The 21,307-nt window shown below is 36.3% G+C and overlaps 1 protein-coding gene across 12 annotated transcripts in view; it reads right to left on the bottom strand.

Annotated features, from left to right (window-relative positions):
• The window catches only part of LOC141508835 (peptidyl-prolyl cis-trans isomerase H), a 215,584-nt gene that overhangs the window by 146,676 nt on the left and 47,601 nt on the right, over nucleotides 1-21,307 (bottom strand). For 6 of the 12 annotated variants that reach the window (XR_012474522.1, XM_074217810.1, XM_074217798.1 and 3 more), the window contains 5 exons: nucleotides 17,977-18,169; nucleotides 9,187-9,288; nucleotides 8,354-8,479; nucleotides 7,222-7,359; nucleotides 2,646-2,800 (listed from right to left, as the gene is read on the bottom strand). The exons of 1 other annotated variant lie outside the window; for it this stretch is intronic. Coding sequence is in view for 10 of the 11 variants with exons in the window: in XM_074217810.1 (XP_074073911.1) it covers nucleotides 2,646-2,800; nucleotides 7,222-7,359; nucleotides 8,354-8,479; nucleotides 9,187-9,288; nucleotides 17,977-18,169 (714 nt within the window). In the remaining variant the exon portion in view is untranslated. Of the gene's footprint in view, nucleotides 1-2,645; nucleotides 2,801-7,221; nucleotides 7,360-8,353; nucleotides 8,480-9,186; nucleotides 9,289-17,976; nucleotides 18,170-21,307 lie in introns of those variants that run through there. 5 more of the 12 variants (XM_074217796.1, XM_074217800.1, XM_074217801.1 and 2 more) reach the window with 5 other exon arrangements.

Below are 21,307 nucleotides of genomic sequence, written 5' to 3'. Positions count from 1 at the left end.
CCTGCTTCCCCCTCCTTCTTACTCCAGATGTCTACACCCCATTGAGTATATATGCTGTCTAAACAGTATTCTTGAGTGAACTTGTGCTCATTTTGATTTTCCATTAATATCTTCTCCTATATTACTAAAGTCACTGCCTGAACCAGGCCCTCAATATCTCATGCTAAAGGTTTAAGGTTATCTCCTCTTCTTGGTTTTAAGCACAAGACATCAACCCAGGCTTCAGCTAAAAGTTTCTCCATCTGCTTAGTGGGAGATGGTGGAGCAGAAAGCTCTAGTAGTATATACATTGCTGCTGGGTGTTTTCCATGGCCACAATGAACAATGGAGACCATTTTATGTGCAGTATAATAGGGGAGAATGAGGATGAATTCATCATCTTCGGCATCCCTTGGTAGTGGCTGACTAAGACTGACAAAATCCCAGAGTTCAATGGTCCAACTTGCAGCTTAACATGAACTGTCTCTGCAACATCCTCCTCAAAGGATCATTCAGCCTATATAAGAAGGCCTCCAGTAAAGGGGGAAACCTCCACCTCCTAAGATTCTAATTGTTCTAATTGTTGAGAAAATATTATCAGATCTAGATTTGCCTCTCTGGACTTTCCAATCAGGGCTCATGGGTCTGCTTTCTAATCCCTCTTCAAAATGATAGACCTTTCAGTGTTTATAGTTAGCTCTCATCTCTTGTCCAGTTCTTTTAAACAATCCTCATGTGCCATGGTAGCCAAGCCCTTCTCAATCCCAGTTGCTTTCCAGCACCAGACTATTTGGAAAAAGAAATAATATTAGTCTGGCTAGCCCAATGACACTATCAGACTCCATAATTAATCATGGTGTCTGATCCGTACACAAAGCTTGTAAACAGCCATATACTATCTATAGTGTTTCCCCACACCAATTTATCTCTAAACACATGGTATTACACCAATCTTCCTCAAACACTGTTTATATCACATAATTCTAGTACTTAAGAATCCAATATTAGCAACATTTAAGGCTCTCATTAACTTCTTTCCTAAGACTCCACTGCCTCTGTAACTTAACCTCTTATCTTCTTTCATAATTCTACATCTGTTACCCAGTGATTTTCAGTAAATAACTGCTTCTGTGGTTTGAAGAGTAGTCCCCCTTTCTCTTCAAAATCTTCCATTTTTCTGAATGATGCCTTGCATTTTTTAAAAAAAACAGGGGTAAAGTCTTCTAATACACAGAAGTAAGGCTTAAAATTTAAATCTACTAATGACAATGAGAATACTTTAAATTCAACAAAGCAATTTCTTTCCAACAATCTTATAAAATATACTGTAAAGGGGCGGCTAGGTGGCATAGTGGATAAAGCACCGGCCTTGGAGTCAGGAGTACCTGGGTTCAAATCCAGTCTCAGACACTTAATAATTACCTAGCTGTGTGGCCTTGGGCAAGCCACTTAACCCCATTTGCCTTGCAAAAAAAAAAAACTAAAAAAAAATAAAATACACTGTACTCCCAATTTTATAGATGAGAAAACTGATTGACTTGTCCAAAGAAACACATCTAGTAAGCAACAGAACTGGATTTTAAACTTAGCTCTTTCCTAACTTCAGGTGCAATGGTCTTTCTATAAACTCATTTTCCCTCTTTGGAAAGGGCAATATAGACTTACATTAATTTAACTAAGGGATACAAATAACTATTCCTCTCCTTCAGATGTAGGAAACAGGATAAAGTCCAAGTCATCAATCTAGCATCTATCCACCTTTCCAAAATTTTCTTCCACTACCTCTCATACGGTAAACCTCTATTGCAGTCAAACCAGAAAACTGGTTTATACCCTGAATCTTCCCAGTGCATCCAGTTCTTTTTTAGAATGCCTTTTGGCCTTTCTTCTTTTCTACCTATCACAAGTCTACTTCAAATTACATCTTTCTCTAGAAATTTTCCTGATCAGTTGCCAAGACCAGTCTATCTAGTCATCAAAATAATCCTTGCTTAATAGTGTTGGCCTACTTTGTAAGGAGATCTTAGGCAGTCGCACCTGGTTAGTCACATGCCTAACAACAATTCTTTTTTTTTTTAGGTTTTTTTTGCAAGGCAAATGGGGTTAAGTGGCTTGCCCAAGGCCACACAGCTAAGTAATTATTGTCTGAGACCGGATTTGAACGCAGGTACTCCTGACTACAAGGCCGGTGCTTTATCCACTGCCACCTAGCCACCCCAAGGACCTAACAACAATTCTTTAAGCAATTCCCAACTCCTGAAAATTAGTATATCTTCTGGGGCTGCCCCTAGGGCACACTTTTCCAGTTTCATGTGGTATAGAATCCATAAACCAAATTTGACAGAGCCTCAATCAATTCCATTATCTTATTATAACCCTACTTGTGGCTTAGATATCTTTTACCTGTGTCAGTCTTACTGATCTTAAAACATAGCCAAGCTTTTAGCCAAGGTAAAATGAAAATAGAGAAACCCTAGAGGAAGAAAAAATAGTTACAAAAAATGCTTCTCAAAATTTAAACAAAAATATTTGGGCAAACTTTATAATTAAATGTTCCATTTGCAGCATTTGTAAAATCCAAGAAAAAGTGAAACCCCAGGAATGATCTACTCACATAAAATTCATTTTTTTCAAATGCTGATCATACTATATTTTACTAAAGTTACCATGACTGCTGCATTTCTTCCCTCGAGCTCTGACTTGGTTCTTCAAGTGTGTGATCTTTAGACACTCCTGGATTTGTCGCTACATTAGCATCTGCAGCCTTTACCCCCATAGCTAACTGATTTAAGTGCTCACATTGTTCTGAAAGCTTCAAGACCTGTAGAGTTAAAGTGAAAACTTCAGCAATTTTGTCTTATACTATTTTGTCAACTATGTAAATTAAATCCAGTATTAAAAGCTGTGTAATTCTTGCTTTGAGAAGTGATGTGCTTAAACTATAACAAACAGGGTCCACAAGGATGTCCTTGTTTTACCAGAGCTCTTTTGAAGCTGATTTGGACTAGTCCTACAACCATGCCTCACTCATACCTAATCATGAGGTGAAGAAGACTATGGTTCTTCCAAGAGTAGGCTAAAATGGAACCTCTGACAAGTTCTGTTAAGTTCAACAGGCTTTGATTCTTTGTTTTTAGTTTTAATTTTAATTTTTTTAAATTTTGAGTTTCATGTCTCCCCCCCACACCTTTTCTTCCAAGAGGTTTTGATAATGAGTCCAGTGATTAAATCTATGCATGTTATTCGGAGACAAGCCTAGCTAAATTCAAAGAACCTTATCACTAGGTAAACTACTCCTAACATAATGTAATTTTGGTCACAGAAACCTATAAAGATTCTCTATCTGAAATCACAAGGTTTTTTTTTAAAGTATTAACATTTACAAACAGACCAACTTTTAAAACTGTTTGACTTTTAGAAGTGTATAGAGAAGTGTATAAGAAGTGGACAAATTGGATGTTTTAAGACCTCTTATTCTGCTAAGTCATTAAAGATATCTTCCAATAGATTCTGCAGTGTTCTAGTGTTCACGAGAATCCTTCCACTTATCTCTGTACTAGATTCACCTCCTTCATAGTATACTTCTGGAAGCATGACCATCCAGATGGTCTCTACTTCCCATTAACTTTTTTTTTCCCATTAACTTTTAAAAAACCTCAGAGGAATTATGTACCAGAGACAGAATTTACAGCTGTCTCCACAGGACAGGAAAACAAGAAGCCCAATTAGATAACAGCATTATGATTTAAATGAGGAATGATATTCTATAGCAATCATACCCTTTCCCCCTCTCCTCTGGAAGGGTGCACAAACCAACCTACTTCCTTGTACTTTGGGACAAAGTTAGGGATTTCCCTCCTCCTGAAGTCTCTGCTGGCACATACTGCCCCTTATTTTATCCCATAGTTCAGTGCAATTTAGATGGAAAATTTATACATTTTTTCCATCAGCATACATGCATATACAGGTATTGTATAATTTTCAGAAAAAAATGAAGCTGTCCTCAAGCATGCTGAGTAAAGAATTTCCAAACTTTTGGGGAGAATTCATGGGGTCACATAAGGATGAGCAGGCATGGATGGGTTCTGATTCACATCACTGGAAGAATTTTGCAAATGGGATCAGAGACCCATTTGAGCATTTAAGAACTCTTTAAGGACAAGTAATTAAAATCTGACCTCAAGACACTTTACTAGTTGTGTGACCCTGAGCAAGTCATTTAACCTTGCTTGACTCAGTTTCCTCATCTGTGAAATGCACTGGGGAAGAAAATGACAAATCATTCCATTATCTTTGCCAAGAAAATTCCATTGGAGTCATGTAGAGTTGGACATAACTTAAAAAACAACTGAACTGAACTGAAAAAAAAAATGTGTTTGGGTGGCACAGTGGATAGAGCACCAGCCCTGGAGTCAGGAGTACCTGAGCTCAAATCTGGCCTCAGACACTTAATAATTACCTAGCTGTGCAGCCTTGGGCAAGCCACTTAACCCCCATTGCCTTGCAAAAAACCTTAAAAAAAATGTGTTTGAGCTCATACCAGGGGAAAATAAACCTGCTGGATCTCATCTTTTCATCATGAATAATATATTTGATACCCAAGGATATCATCACATTCTCAAAGAGAGAGATGAGAAAATAGGACTAGGGCTTAGTGCTTGCTGATGTCGTCTCAACTATCTTTGAAGGCCCTATAATGTCCCAGTGGTGAGAGCACTGGATGTTCTAGAATTTTAAATCCCACTAGGTTTGAATTCCACTTCAGTTACTTGTAAAGTACCTTTCAAATCTTAAGATTATTATGGAAATATGAACTATGACTATAATTTCCCTGGTAATAAGAATGCCATCCATGCCTTTTCTCTTATTCCTTTTTTGTAACTCTGCTTCAGGTATTTTGATAGTCAAATCTGCAGTAGTTTCAAAATCACATCTGCTGCAGCATGGATTTCTTCTGGGTATTCTTGGGCTAATCCATTTTTCTTCCCAACTTCATCTCAAGAATCATTTCCACTTCCTTAGGAAATACAGAATACTAAGGTATTGGAATCCAAACTTAGGGGTAGTTGCAATGTCATCAATGAATCAACTACTGAACAGATTTCAAAGGTTTAACCTAAAAGCACAAAGTAAATATCTAAATGTATGACTGTGCCTAGGTTTCTTCTCAAAGTTAAAAATGTTGCTAGAGCCAGAGTCAGGTGTCTTTACCATTTGCTGTCCACTTGCTATCCTCCTTATAAACTTATCTATATAAATGCTCTTTGAATGATCTGTTTTAGTTAAGTTTCATACCATACTTCCTATATACTTATTTTTCCCCTGTGCTTTGTGCTATTTAGTGAGAGGTGGGGAGAGGAAGAGAGGGCTACAGGTTTCCCATCTTTTTCAAACTATTCAGGAGAACCAACAAAAGCCAGCCTTCCCCAATTAGTTCATCCATATCAGTTTGCTCTGGTATAATCCTCTTTGCCTGCCTGGCCTAAAATTCCATGTTTTAAGAGTCCTTTCTCTTAGTTGAGGACAAAAAAAAATTAGGGAGCACAGGGAGGTGACAAAAAAAACTATTAAAATGTATGGATACTTGAAGAGGGAGAAGAATAGAAGGGAGGCATCTGTTAAAATATTATTATCCATGAATCTATATTTTAGCATAGATTATAAATTCAATTAGATTAGCATAGCATATCTAGTTGTCACTTTAGAAACAAAAAGTATGGAACTGATATGAGGATGGTGTGGGAGGAAGGAAAGATTCAGAGCAAGATCTGAGTTGGTCAGCAGCACAGTAAGAGGCCTGCCTTAGCTAGGGGCATCATTCATTACCTATAGAGCTCTGGTAGGAGATAGCTTTCCTGGAGTTTTCCTGGAGTTCTTCCAGTTTTGTAGCCCCCTGAGGTTTCCCAAAGTCTGGGTATAGGCTAGTATCTAAAAACCTTGCATTCATAACAACCTTACCAAAGCTGGTCAAATAGCACAGGTTTGATTTTTCAGATTTTCTTTCCTCTGTTGAAAAATGACCTAGACTATTGAGATCTGAATGTTTTCAACCAATAAGATAGAAATGAAATGAATTTTGCTCTTAAGAAATATCTTGGTTTCAAGTTTAGAGTTTTTATTTTTTGTAGGATTACCTTTTATTTAGTATCTTTAGTTTTCAATGCTATTAGCAAAATTTTTGTTATAATATGAATTTTTTTCACTTGTATGTAGAATATAGATATTTTTGGGAAATTAGACTACATTAAGAAAATGAGAACAAAGTTCTGTGAAGAGAATAAAACTTCAAAATACATTATTTTGTTTACTAAATAAAAGGTAATACCACAAAAAATAAACAGAACCCCTGAAATCAAACTTTGAAGCCACTGACCTGGCTCTGGCTCTATTCCTAGTAACATTTTTTAATTTTGAGAAGAAATCTGGGTGGAGTCATACTCTTAGACATTTATCTTGTGTTTTTAAGTTTTAAACCTTCTAAATTGGAGATATTTAAGTCATTCTTTTAAAATTATTAATCTTCCCAAAATGAGTTCAGTGGGGAACTAATCTGAGATTAAGATTTTTTTAAGGACTCAATCTTCATTGTGACAATAGATTCAATATTGAATTTTATAGTGAAAAATTCTAAAATATACATTATCCCAACATCTTTTCTTATGCTTGCAGACAGTTCTGATTTCTAAACTAAATCTCATCTGTTGAAATTTAAATTTGAAGGCCCATGAAGTCAGGGTTACTGGGACTTGAATCCAGGAGGAGTTTTAGACTTGGAAATGCAACTGTGATCTATAGGAATTGAGGTAGTCAAAAGGGAAGGAATTGTGCCTACCACATGTTGGGAAAGTCAGTTTGTATATTTATGATTATACCTTTTGAAGTAAATACTTCCATGTAAAAGCTAATCTGACTACAATGGTTAAATGGAATTGAGTTATTTGGGACCATTTTTTTGCAATTGAGAGAATTTCATTGGTAAAGACTTGGAGTCATTTTAAAGAGCCTATACACTCCCTGATCCATTTAAGTGCTCCAGAGAATCTTGGGTATGGGATGAAAATATAACTTATCTGATCTTCAGGCAGAGAGAGCAGGATAGTTGGTGTTATGCTTATATATGCTATATCCAACGCCCTTCCCAAGTAGAATAATATTTGTCCATCATTTCAAAGAAGACCATGACTTCAGAGAGATATCAGGACAAGCACATGAGCATTCAAATACTTGTTCATTAGAGCTCACCTTTGTTTCTAAGAAAGCATTCTCTCTTTGTAGTATTTCATAGGCTTTAAAAAAAAAATGTCTGTCTTCTCTTTCCCCTTGAAGACTTTGAATTTCATTATAAAGACCCAAAAGTTGTGTCTTTGAGCTTTCTAATTCCTGATTAAGAAATGAAAATATTTAGCAGAATAAAATTAAACTATTTCCCCATATAAAAGAGAATTCTTAAATTATCCCATTTGGAGATTTATTAAACTTCCAACACATTTGCTGGAAATTCCTCTCTTAATCAGTGGTTCAAGGATCACTTTTAAAAAATCATTTCAAATGCATTATTAAAACTGCTATTTTCTCAAGCTTTCAATATGTGTAAATTATAGAAAAGATTATCTGAAGTCATGAATATGTAATTAATTTTCTCTGCTACACTAAATTAACTTAACAAAACATTTTAACTCACTTAACTATCAAAATTCAACTGACATTTCTTTGTAATTACATGTTTGATTATAGCCCCCAATTTCTGTGGTGATCAACAAATGATGCTTTTCAGGTGGAGTGAATGGGTAATGAAAGGTCAATTTAGGGCACTAATTTTATGATCGGAATAGAGTTTAAGAAAGTAATAAAGCTGATTAAAATCATTTATCAGATAATCAGAACTTCATGAACATAGATAATTTACACCTCCTTGAAATTTTGAGATTGATGAACAGAGGTGGAGCAAACTGTAGGGGAGATGATGTGGCAGCAGTTCTACTAGTACTTTATCTATAGACACCATGAGAAGATGTATTTGGGGCTGTCATCCTGAAATCAAAAGAAACTTTTCAGACCCTGACTTAAAGGAAAACATTTCCTGGTTTCTCCTCAAATGCAAATCATTCACCCTAACAGAATTTTCCAAGATAACAGGACAAGATCTTTAAAAAGAGGAGTGCCCTTATGAACACAGGACAGTAGGCAATACCAATAGACTACCATAATAAGAGCATGCCAAAAGTCAGGAAACTAAGGTAAAGAATAATGGTCTCAGTAAAATGTTATTTTATAAAATGTGTTCTATATACTTCTCATTTGATGATTTGAATATTCAAGAGAAATAAAACAGGGAATTTTCTAAGCAAGAAAATGTGAGTTATTGACAAAATACCTGACTTTTAGCCTGTAAAACCTTCTGTGCCTTTTTAAGGTCAGATGCCAATTCTTTTCTCCATGCTTTTTCTTCTGATAACTTACTTTCAAGTACTTCAATTTCTTCTTGATTCATTATCAATATCTGTAAAAATGATCTTTCATTATCAATTCTATCCACAAAACACAAATTTCTTCTTGTGAAAATGAACACATACCACCCAAGCTTCACAATAAGCTTAATAAGGAAAAATTGATTTATAATACCCGTTTGTTTGCAACACAAAGTCAAATTAATTTACAATTTTTTAAAAAATTTCCAAGTAGACTTAGTTTTTTGAATCAGGAAAGCACAGCATTCTCTCCCCAAATGGAAAAACTACTTGGGGAAATAATTAATATCAAATAACTATTTCATATATACAGAATAAGAGCAAAGGGAACTAGAGAGGCTTATAGTATGTTTCTATTAAATTCAAAGAGCCAGTGAAATGCCCCTCTCCACTCCAAGTATGCAGCTGTCAAGTAAATTTTTAAACAATAACAAACAGTAACAAACTTTGACACTCCCACTTTTTCTAGACTCCATTGGAATCTAGCCCTGCCAGTTCTCTATGTGCACCCTCCTGGTACACCTCTAAACGCCCCCCCCCCTTTAGCTAAGTACAGTTTCAATGAGCTGTCTGGCTCCACAGACATAGCATTGTGGAGTGACTACTTTTGTCTATGTTGGTGGTTTGTTGACTGAAGGATGTAGCCCTGTTTTCTCTTTTTCCTAATTTCTAACCTTCAGGCTGAAAATAAACCTATTTGTTTGTTTTTGTTATTCTTGGTTGCTTTTGTTATTCTTACCTCTTGTAAGTCTTCTGCTTTTGTAATACTTTCTTGACTTTTCATAATGGTTTCTCTTTTGCCTTCTTGTAATTTGGATAACTCAGTCTCTAAGCTGGAGATCTTAACCCAAATAAATCACAGGTAGAAATACAAATATTTGTTACTTCAATTCCATATGCAGTATCTTAGCACACACTAAATTTAAGCTTTGAGAAAATGAAGCAGAATTCAAAGTTATACACATTCTCTAACTGTTGACAATTTAAGCTACTCCACAGAGACTCCCTCCTACTAATAAATCCAGTGTCCTACTTGACATTGGATCCTTGGCTGATATTTTCTGGGACCAAGACTATCTTTGCTGCTACTCACTGACTGGGACCCAAAGGGATGGAGTGAGAAAGGATAATCAATGAAGCATAAGAATAATCTTTATCATCAGTGTAAGGCCAGATCTTTCCATTCTAATTCCAAGTCTTGACTTAGGATGCTTTGTTAAAGCTACTGTTTCTCTGAATCTCATGTCCAGCAATAATACTGACTTTAAGGATTTGTGATTTCATCGATATAGGTAGGCAAATTACAAACCCTCCTTGGTAGATGGTCTTCATGAGTCTCTGTGGCCAATCTTCTGGTGATAAACCTCTCTTAACTTAGCTAGTATTACTCTCAGACAAAAGACACAGTCCTCCAGGCCCAGATACATACAAAGTCTCTCCAGCTTGATAGGGGCTGTCACAGTTCATAATCCACTGAACTATCCTTCAAGACTTCTCCAAGGTCACCTCCATGAGTCATCAGAATAGGACTTTAGCAGTGATTCAGCAACAATAAGGGAGGGGGGGAGATTCTCAGTTGATGAAGACATATGGAAGATTTAATCCTTAAAAAGTACTATTTTAAAAATTGCTACTAAAAAGGCAAGAATAAAAGGTACATATATTAAATATCTTACAATAGCCAATGGTATGACCAAGAGGCCTATCTAAATATATTACCAATGTCATTTGTATACTGAATAATTAGCTTAATATTTTAGATTTTTATTTTTTTAATAAACTAACAGTTATAAATTATGTATTATGTGCCATCCACTATGCTAAGTATTTGGAAAAGAAAGAAAGATACACTTAACTTATCCCTTCAAGTTGATATTCAGAAGGAGGTGAAGAACATGCATATACCAAGGTAAATATAAGTTATGTACAGAGTAAATATTAGATGATCCTAGAAGGTGCCTTACAGAACAAAATTGGGGGCAGAAGGGACAAGTTCTCTGGAGAATGATAGCATTAGATCTGAGACTAGAAGGAAGTCTAGGTAAGTCAATTCTCAAAAAAAAAAACTGCTTATCTCCCATCCTCACCTTCAAATTGAACCCTTCCCTATACCCAATAAAGTGGTTAAGCAAAAATACCTACTACTGTGATCGAGTGTTTACAAAATTCTCATCTACTAAAGTTTCTACTTCTCTTCCAACAGGAGGAAGGCACATATTATTTTGTATATTTCCTTGGGACTATTAGTAGTTTTTCAATAATTCATATTCCAGCTTCTATTGTAGAGATATTTTTATTTAAATAACCAAGTTATCCTTTATACTATTGTTTTGGATCATAGGATCACAGATTCATAACTAAAAGGGGTCTTAGAAGTCATCTACTTTCATTCATTTTTACAGATTAGTCAACTGAGACTTAAGAGAATTTAAAGGCTTAATCCATGGAATAAACAATGATTCAAGGTTGGAGACAGGATTGAATCTAGGTTTTCATGACCCCAAATCTGAAATCCTATCCATATTAAACTCTCTCCTAAATGAATTCTATTTTGTCTCTATAAGAGAATATACTTTTGTTGGGATAACATTCCTCTCCCTCACCCCTGCCCCCATATCAGATAGTGGAGGTACTGAGAGATGCTTCCCATATTCATAGGGTAGTGTAATGGAAAAACCAACTAGTTTCTACTCTCAGCTCTGGCATTAACTTACTGTATAAGCTCAGGTGAGTCATTTCAATGCTCTGAGCCTCAGTTTCCTCATCTCTTTAACAAAAGAATTCAACTAGATGACCTTTTTTAGTTCTAATTTCCTAGGTTCTTTAGACCTAGTTCCTGCTCTACCTTGACCACAATCTAAGGCATTCAATGAATACCTATATTTACCTTAACCTCAACACCATACTGACTGAGATATATGGAGAACATATAGGGGAAATGCTGACTTAAAAGTAAAAAATTTGTGAAAAGAAAGCTTATAAACAGATGTCTTTAACAACACATACAAGTATATTTTACACAATTTATATTTTCAGAGGCCAAAGGATAAGGGCTAAAGCAGAAAAAATTAGCAAAGGGGCTGCAAAGAATGAATAGCAGTGGGTTATCATAATTTCTGAAGTGTAGCTGAAGGTAGCCCACCTCACCTTTCAGCAGAGCAAACAAGTGGAGGGTCAGTGCCCTTGATGGGCAATTTGTCTCATCAGCTGGGGGCAGACATCAACAGTTCAGGAGAGAGGGTAACAGCTCAGAATTCTATGCTCTCAATGTTCCACTGTCCCTCCTTATACACAGGTAGAACAGCAGACCCCTAAAGGAGCATATATAAAGATTCTGTTGCCACAAGATTGTTAAAACTGAGACTATCATCCCTACAACCAGAAATCCACATTTGAATAGCACTGTCAAATATAAATGCTAGATCTCTGATAAAAGTCTGACATCCAAAATCTACAGGAAACTAACAAAAATAGACAAGAAAAAAGTCATTCACCACAGGAGAAGTGGTCAAAGTATCTGAACAATTGTTTTAAATGAAACACAAGTAATAAAAAGAGCCACTTGGAAAAAAAGTCCAAAATCTCAAATTAAAAAAAATGAATAAACAAAACCTCAATCCTATGCTATATTATGAGCTATCAATGAAACTAAAAAATGAGAAAACTCAATATTGGACAGGCACATTGGTAGAGCTGTGGACTGACTTGTTCCAGAAAACAGTCTAGAATTAAGTACAAAAAGATGCTAAATTATTGATATTCTTACAAATATTATTATTTGGATTATTTTTGTCCTTAGGATAGGACAGCTTTAATAACCTTTAAAAAAATCCATATTTTGAAAAAAAAGTTCATAGAAGGATTATTTGTGATAATAAAAGAGAAAAAAAATATGTGACCAATAATTTAGGAATTATGAGTAAATTATTTATATAGGGACTCAATGAAATTAACTGTTCTGTCAACTATTCACAAACTATTATGAAAGACTGAAAAGTACAGGAAATCAAATAAACAGATACAGAGTGAAGAAAGGTAACCAAAAGAGTAATAAACACAATGAATGCAATGATATAATCAAAGGTGGCCTGGACAGGCAATTAAACTCCAGTCAAATACAATGATCAATTATAGAAACTGCCAAAATTAAAGGACTCATTCTTCTCTTATGTTAAAAATGTAGAATCAAGGGGCAGCTAGTCGGTGCAGAAGACAGAGCACTGACCCTGCAGGAGGACCTGAGTTCAAATCCGACCTTAGACACTTAATAGTCACATAGCTGTGTGACCTTGGGCAAGCCACTTAGCCCCATTGCCTTGCAAAAATCAAATAAATTTTAAAAAGTAATTTAGAATCAAAAAGTTTTCTAGGAGAATGTTCTTTATAAAGGGTTTGTGGGTTTTGGGAAATCTCACATTGAGACAAAATGTATCAATTTATTTTTTTTCTTTTAGGTTTTTGCAAGGCAATGGGGTTAAGTGGCTTGCCCAAGGTCACACAGCTACGTGACTATTAAGTGTCTGAGGCCGGATTTGAACTCAGGTACTCCTGACTCTAGGGCCGGTGCTTTATCCACTGCTCCACCTAGCCACCCCTCAATTTATTTTTAAAAGTTAAAAAATACCAGGGGCGGCTAGGTGGCAGTGGATAGAGCACCAGTCCTGGAGTCAGGAATATCTGAGTTCAAATCCGGCCTCAGACACTTAATAATCACCTAGCTGTGTGACCTTGGGCAAGCCACTTAACCCCATTGCCTTGCAAACACCACCCCCAAATACAAAAATTTCAGCTAACTTTAGTGTTTGCCACTCAACTGCTTATAATTACTTGAATTTCATAGTTCTATTAAGCTCAAACTCAGACTTACCACTAGACACTCAACATGATAGCAGTAATACTGGAAACAAAATTTCAAGAGTATCAGTTTTGAGACAATCATAGAAGTTTAAGCTTCTGCCAATCTGTCACTGCTCCCAAATATGGTATGAAGAAGGGATTCAAGGGGCAGCTAGGTGATGAGGTGGATAGAGAACCGGCCCTGAAGTCAGGAGGATCTAAGTTCAAATCTGACACTTAATAATTACCTGGCTGTGTGACCCTGGGCATGTCATTTAACCCCATTGCCTCATAAAAACAAACAAACAAAAAAGAAAATATACAAAGAAAATCACTCCAGCAAGAAATTGATTTTATAGGCTTAAGATGACTGTAGATAACACATAGAAATGTGAGACTTGAGCTAGTTGTGTGCAAAGGAAAAGTACTATAGGCTCCTGTGAATATTTAGAGAATAGAAATACAATGAACTTTGGGTACTTGCTTGCATTTATTTCCTATCTCTGGAATGAGAAGGCAAGAACATAAGCCGTATAGTTGTGGTGACTTCATAAGATAGACACATAGGCATAACTAAGCAGTAATCAGAAAGTTTCTATGGTTGCTAAAGTGCTATGGAAGAAGTAATTTTGCCAGGATCCATTGAGATAAGGCATTCCTAAAAAATGATGCTGCCAACTTCAAACTCTACCTGCTGATGTTTTGTAGTTTCTGAAGGCAGAGAGACTGCAGGTATTCATGAGTTTATCTCTTAGCTGATCAGAAAGCTGAAGGATGCTTAATACCTAGCTACAACTTCAGCCAAGAAGAAGGCTAAAAGAAATAAATTACAATATAATACCGAAGTTGTCAAGACTTTGAACAAGGTGACAGTTTTGCTGAAAATCTTGGTGCTCATGAGAGACACAAGTTAACAGATTATTGGAAAGCTACTTTCATGGCTACCTGTAAAGAGTCTGCATAATTGCCTTTTTTACAAAATGACCCTAGAGAATGGTGGAGGACCCCCCTGTAAGGCCAATTCACCACAATCGATTTACTGTCACTGAGCTTTGGCAGCCACTAAATAGGAAACTGCTTGAACCATATAAAAAGTAAGAGAAAAGAGAGACATTTCTACTGAAGATAACTATGTATTATACCCCAATAAACATTCCAAATAATGGAAGAGGGCAAATTCAAGAGTCTATTTTTCTGCCTAGTTTTTCAGCTAGAGAGACCCCTAGAATATACATATACTTTAAAGTAACACTCCCAGCCAATGTTAGCCTTCAACAAGTTCAGAGTTAGACAGAAAAGACTCTAGTTCTAATGAGGATTATGATCAGCCCATATTATCAACTAGCACAGGTTTGGGGGAGAAGACATATTAACAGACTGTAAGAGAACAGGGAATAACTGATCATTGACCAGACTACTTAATATGTTCCAGGTGAACTAATAAAACATTACAAATGCAACTATATGAGAATGCTAATATTCACTCATGTAATGAATGGCATGTAAGTAGCTGCATATATTCATTAATGGACATGTTAATAATTGCACATTTGAGTGTGCTTTCATTATTTTTTCAATCTGCTTTGATACACTGTGTATATTGTAGATATAATCTATTAGTTATGCCTAGTTTTGATATTTCTGCCTGTTAATTTTATTTATTTATTTTGTATGTCTACTGATATCACTATTATAGATCTACTGGTATTATTTATTAATATTTTTTCTGTTATAAAGATTTGTGATATATGTATATACATATATTTCTGTGCTATATACATATGAAATATATCCTGAATATAATTTGGACCTGGAGTCAGTGAGGCAACCTGTTACATGATGTTTTGCATTATGATGTATCTATTGCATGTTTTATTGATGGCACCCTGAAGTGATTAGCTGGGATGCTGAGTTAATCATCCTTATTCTATTAAGGACTGCTGTATATTTTGATGCTCTACTATATAATTCTGAATGCCAAGTTTGCTATAGCTGATTTGCAAGGAATTGCAAAACTTTAAATCCTGGTGAAAAATGTATTGGTCAGGAAAAGATCTGAACTGGTTGTCCTGTGAGGGTGGATGCTTGGCTAAGGACCCTGGGAAGCATTTTTCACAGTCTCAGAAGAGACAGAACTATGCTGTGGTTGGGTTTGGACTGCATGGGATTATGCCAGCCTGGGAAGTATTTTAACTACTTGGAAGATAAGAGCATAAAGACAGCAGCAGATGGAAGATGTTTTCTGGGAGACTGAGTCTAGTCCCTCTAGCAGCTGGAGCTTCTTTCTTTCCCTAGCTTGCTCATTGTATACAGAAAACAGGGCAGAGAATTCAAGAGCTGAGCCTGCCCACTTGGAAGAGCTAAATACAGGGTCATAGTATCCTCCTACTGTTTCTGCCCAGCATTGTTTACTATTAAGTGTTCCTTTGCTCTTTCACATTTGCCAGTTTGATTGTTTATATTCCAATGATGTCTTGCCAGATAAAGATAACTTCATTACATCCTGAGTTAATCTTTACTATAGAGAGTGGATAATTGGCTATCCGCTAGAAAACATTTCCTGTCCAGTGATCAAAAAGATTGCCTGGGGGCTCAGAGTTTTATGAATTTTATTAATAATCTGTATATTTTAAATTTCTAATTTTGTAAAGAAAATAAGTCATATGGAAAAAAACGTATTCTGGCCGTGGGCTAAAATCTCTACTTTCTGACTGGAAAGAGAGATAAAACCTTCCCAGATCACTCTGAATATGAGGACCCCAAATTTTCTCTAGTTCCCTACTCCAGCCTGGAGAGAGGTCAAAGGGAACAGGATACTTAAGAGAGGACCACCTTCTGAGATTGACACATTTTCTAGACATCCTGTTCACTCCCTGCTGCCCCCCCCATAAAAAGGAAGGGGGGGAAGCGTTCCTTGACAAAATTGCCTTTTACAGTGACATTTCTTGGCAACCCTTTCCTTATTAATAAAATTTCCTTTTGAAATATTAAGGTAGTGGGTTTATAAGTGTGAAATTTGTTCCATATAGTGATGAATATAAAGTCACAGAAACCTTCTAAAACAATCTCTACTAAGTTTACAGCATGTGTCTGGAGAGGAAATAGCCACACCAATGACCAGTCTTTGAAGAACTGGAGTAATTATAGTTGTCTAAAAAAGAGATTTTCCCCTAGATTTCTGGGTATGGTTTGATCCATAAGAAATGCAAAACTCCCAAAGTTAACCTGGTACTGTGTGCATCTCTAGCATGAAGTTTTGCTATCCATGAAGTAAATTAAGTATAGAGTTGAACTGTTTTTTGGGTTATGGGAACAGTTTAATAATTTGTTATGGAGGACAACCAGGGCAGTTAGGTGACACAGTGGATAGAGCACTGGCCTTGGAGTCTGGAGGACAAGAGTTTGAATCCAGCCTTAGACACTTGACACCTACCAGCTGTGTGACCTTGGACAAGTCACTTAATCCTGACTAACTCACATCCAGAGGACTTTGGAAGAGAAAGTGAGGCTGGTGACAGCACAGCACCTCCTTAATCAAATTCAATTCATGTGCATATGATAATATCACCTCCTTCAAGTTCTATAGTTCTCCTCTGAGGAGGAGAAACTCAGAGCTATTATCATATCAAGACTTTTAAATAAAAAAATTTTTCCACAAAAAAGTTCAAGAACGAAGGACAAACATCATCATCAATCATCTTCCACAGCTAAGACAGAAATATGTAGGGGCAGCTAGATGGTGCAATAAGCTCTGGAATCAAGAGGACCTGAGTTCAAGTCCAGCCTCAGACATTTAATAATTACCTAGCTGTGTGACCTTAGGCATATTGCCATATATAAATTTCAAAAAAAGAAATATGTTTTGCATAACTAACATGTATAATGAATATCAGGATGAGGAAGGGGTAAAGTTAGGGAGAGAATTGAATTTGGTACTCAAAAGTTTTTAAATGAATGTTAAAAAGAAATGAATAATTTTGAAATATATATCATGCCTTTTCACCTTTCTCCCCTATAGTGGGGACACCAAAAGTTGCTGAGCAGTTAGGAAGCTACTTAACTGTAAGTATGATTACAAAGTTCTGTCTAGAGTATGCCAAATTTGTTGAGAGTGTTCAAGAAATAAAAATAACACAAGAAGATACTCCAGGGTACCAGGAAGAACCAGAATTATAACCAAAAATTCAGATAGGAACTATAGGATGGAATAAGTTAATAGGCTATGGAATCTACCAATTTCTAATGGATGGTTTGTTTAAATAAATTTTTGGTTATCTTACCCTTATATGTTCTGTTAGTATTTTTCCTTGTGACTAAAACTTAAACACATACACTTGTGGTGTGGAGTATATGGCAACAGGAGGAATAAAAGGGAGATAGGTACTGGTGGAAGGGGCCCCAGGTTGGGAATAGCAAAAAACAGCGAAAAAGTAATTGGTGATTGGGTAAAATGGATCTCTGAACCCATAAGCTAACCACAAAGGTCCTTGAAGACTTAGTATTTTGAGCCAAAGTTTAAAGACCAACAAGGTTTAGAATACATTAATTAAGAAGCCTTGAGTAAAATTCTCCTGGGTCCCTAGGGAGCTGAGGTCTCTAGCTGGTCTAAAGACTGGAGTGATCTTTCAGGTAGTGGTTATAGGAATACTGAGTCAACTGAAAATAATATATGCATTTTCCTTTTCTGACATACTTTCCTTTGAAGCTTTTCAATATGATATTCAAAATGTTTTCTCTCTTCCTTGGTTTGATTTTGAGTCTCTCCCAAAAGAAGTTCTAATTCTTCATTCCGTTCCACTAAAAGTTCATGTTCATGCTCAAGCTTCTGGAACTTATGAAGTAGGTCTGTATGCTTGCACTTTTGGTCTTCAATCATCTTTTTACATCTATAACAGAAATGGAAGGACCGAATACAGTAACACCAAGAATTAATTAGACTCATATGAAGCACAAATGTTTAGTTTCTGAGGTGATAATGTGCAGGTTGTGATAACTGTGCAGGTACTCTTCTTCCCATGGGGAAGTTTACCTAATATTACCTTACAGATTCATTATGTAATGGATCTAGGTAATGGAAGTCCCAAGCGGCTTTTGTGTTCCTAGAGTCTCTGGAGACTTAAAATTTTAAACTCAAAGAATAGCAACTCAAGAAAGTCTACACTGCCCCAAGTATGTGAGTTAGTTCAGAATCCTCTGGAAGAGCCTGAAATTTGCCTCTATAGTATTTATATATCAGATAAGAATTTAGGATGATCATCAACTTAAAACATATGTGTAGCAGAAAGCCACTGTCTCCACATTTGCCTTGTTTTCCCAGGGAGTTGGCAAAATCATTCGTCAACTATATCAGATAGTAGGCTAGAATGAAACTGTTTAATATTCAGGGAAACTAGAACTAAGTAGCACTACTCAGGGGATGTTTAAGTTATATAGTTATCCTCTGAGGAACAGAAACTCAGAGCTATTATTATATCAAAATTTTAAAATTAAAAAAATTCATTGCAAAAACTTATTGCATCTTCTTTTGAAAGTACCTCATAGAGCTGAATATATACTATATTGTAAAAATGGAGTCAATGGCTAAAAGGGAAATGTAATGGGAGTAAGAGAAAGGAGAGGTGGAATAGGCTAAGATATTTCGTATGATAAGATTTTTTTATTGCAATGAGCTATTGCAATGATATGGAGGCAGGGAAGGTGAGGAGGAATGAGGGAACCTTCACAGAGGTGGCTTGGAGAAGAAACAGCATATATACTCAACGGGGTATAGACATCTAGAGTAAAAAGGAGAGGAGGGGGACAGGGGGAAGGGGGGGATGTGAGTGACAGAGGAGAGGATGGACCATGGGGGGAGAGGGTCAGATATAACACATTTTCTTTTTTACTTCTTGCAAGGGGCTGGGATTGGGTGGCCTGTCCAGGACCACGGGGCGGGGTGGTAGCCGGGCCCTAGGAGTGGTATGTGGGCTCAGGGCCTCTTGGCTTCAGGGCCAGTGATCAGTCTGCTGCACCACTCAGCTACTCTACAGCACATTTATGAAGAGGGACAGAGTGAAAGGAGAGAGAAAATGTAGTATATGGTAGTGAGGAAGTATGAATGGAGGGAGTTGCAATCAGCAATGGCAATGGTGGAAAAATACAGAAGTAGCTTTTGTGATGGACTTAATCATAAAGAATGTGATCCTTGGGGCTGCTAGGTGGAGCAGTGGACATCATTTGCACAAAAATAAATAAATAATTTTTTTAAAAAAAGCACAAAAATTCAAAATTTAAAAATTTAAAAAAGAAAGTAGCTCATAACCCCATATGTCAAACTGAGTCTTTGTCCAAGTAGAAAAAGTATAGATTTTTCAAATGCAAACCAAGAGGCCTTTATTTCTAATCCAGGTTCTTTCCTACTCTATGAAGTGTTTAAAGTTCACTTGCATGGTGCTCTATGAACAATAATACATAAACTTTTCTAGGAGACAGATATCATTCAATGTATAATCCTGCATGCTAGGGCCCAACTTTGATTCAATTCAAACATCATTCACTGTGTATCTGTGATGGGCTAGTGTTCATCAAGGTACAATATTTAATATCTAAATTACTACCAAACTATTTTAGACACTGGAGAGACCATCATCAAGAACACTAATATTGCAGTGAATTCTTAAATCTCTGAATATGTTAGTTACACAGCAACTAGTCATATAAGAATTAGTACCCAATATTAGTCATATAAAAAGTAATCAATAAATACTTGCTACTTATATGGCAACTTTTACATTATAATCAATGGATGATTCTAATAATAATAATATAGCAAGTTAATATCTTTATTTGTATATCCATATCTATAGAATTTACCTTATCATGGCATTTAGGCCATCTGACTACCAGTAAATTTGATTTCATGAGGATTGGGGGGCATATGTAAACTTTACCTAAAAAACAAAATACTCTCCTAGAAAACAAAGATGGGGTTAGTAACAAAGGTAGAACATGAGATACCTGAGGGCTCCCCCAGAAGTTATATGTATATTCTAGGGACAAAGTAGGAAAAAAAGGGTGAAGGTATATAGTACAGAATGTTATGTGTCAAACTCAGTGCACCATGGCAACATTTTCACTGGATTCCTTTGGCATCACCACTTCTGATTCTTTTTTTTTTTTTAAGGTTTTTGCAAGGCAAATGGGATTAAGTGGCTTGCCCAAGGCCACACAGCCAAGTAATTATTAAGTGTCTGAGACAGGATTTGAACCCAGGTACTCCTGACTCCAAGGCCGGTGCTTTATCCACTAAGCCACCTAGCCGCCCCTACCACTTCTGATTCTTAATGACTTTTAGTCTCCATTTATTGATACAGAACAAGTTCCTTACTCCAAAAATTCCTAGTTAAGCATTAGTGGGAAAAAAATAAAGTCTTTTACCCAAGACAATTTTAATTGCCTCCTGCTGTTATGTAGGATAAATTGGACCTGATTAGCTAGTTCAAATCCATATCTTTGCCTTTAACTAGGCCCAATGTCAGCTTCTTGCTCCCCGCACAGGTTCAGGGAAGAGTGGGTCTCTTTGGTGAAAGAGTGACTCCCTACCTAGACCAGCCTCCCAGTGGATTGCTTTGAGGCCTTTCTTGCCTACTATGTGCTTCTAAGTTCCTCAACAACAAGGTAAAAGGAAACTTGTAGAATTTTATCTGAGAATAATATATTCCATTCTCATCTCTTTTTGTATGGAACACTGTTAATTTGTATCCAATAGAAGCTTGTGATCCAGACTTACTGTCCTTCATTTTTTCCTTCTTCATTTTATACCATAGGTATTAGCTGAAAATTGCCTATAACACCAGCTCACTAGCTTCAACAGAAATTTCTCTGGAAGCCAATTGATGTCTTTCTTTGTCCTAACATGTAATACTAGAAAAGCTTATTTTGACCCTAAAATTGTGAGCCATGGGATTCTGATGCTAAAGAGATGTTATACTAATCTTAAAGACTTACAAAGAAGTAGCAAAGGCTTTTCCATAATAATCATTTCA

This window comes from Macrotis lagotis, chromosome 1, assembly GCF_037893015.1.
Source record: "Macrotis lagotis isolate mMagLag1 chromosome 1, bilby.v1.9.chrom.fasta, whole genome shotgun sequence".
Taxonomy (NCBI): Eukaryota; Metazoa; Chordata; class Mammalia; order Peramelemorphia; family Peramelidae; genus Macrotis; species Macrotis lagotis.
Note: the sequence above shows the minus strand (reverse complement) of the source record. Positions and strands in the feature narration are given on the sequence as shown.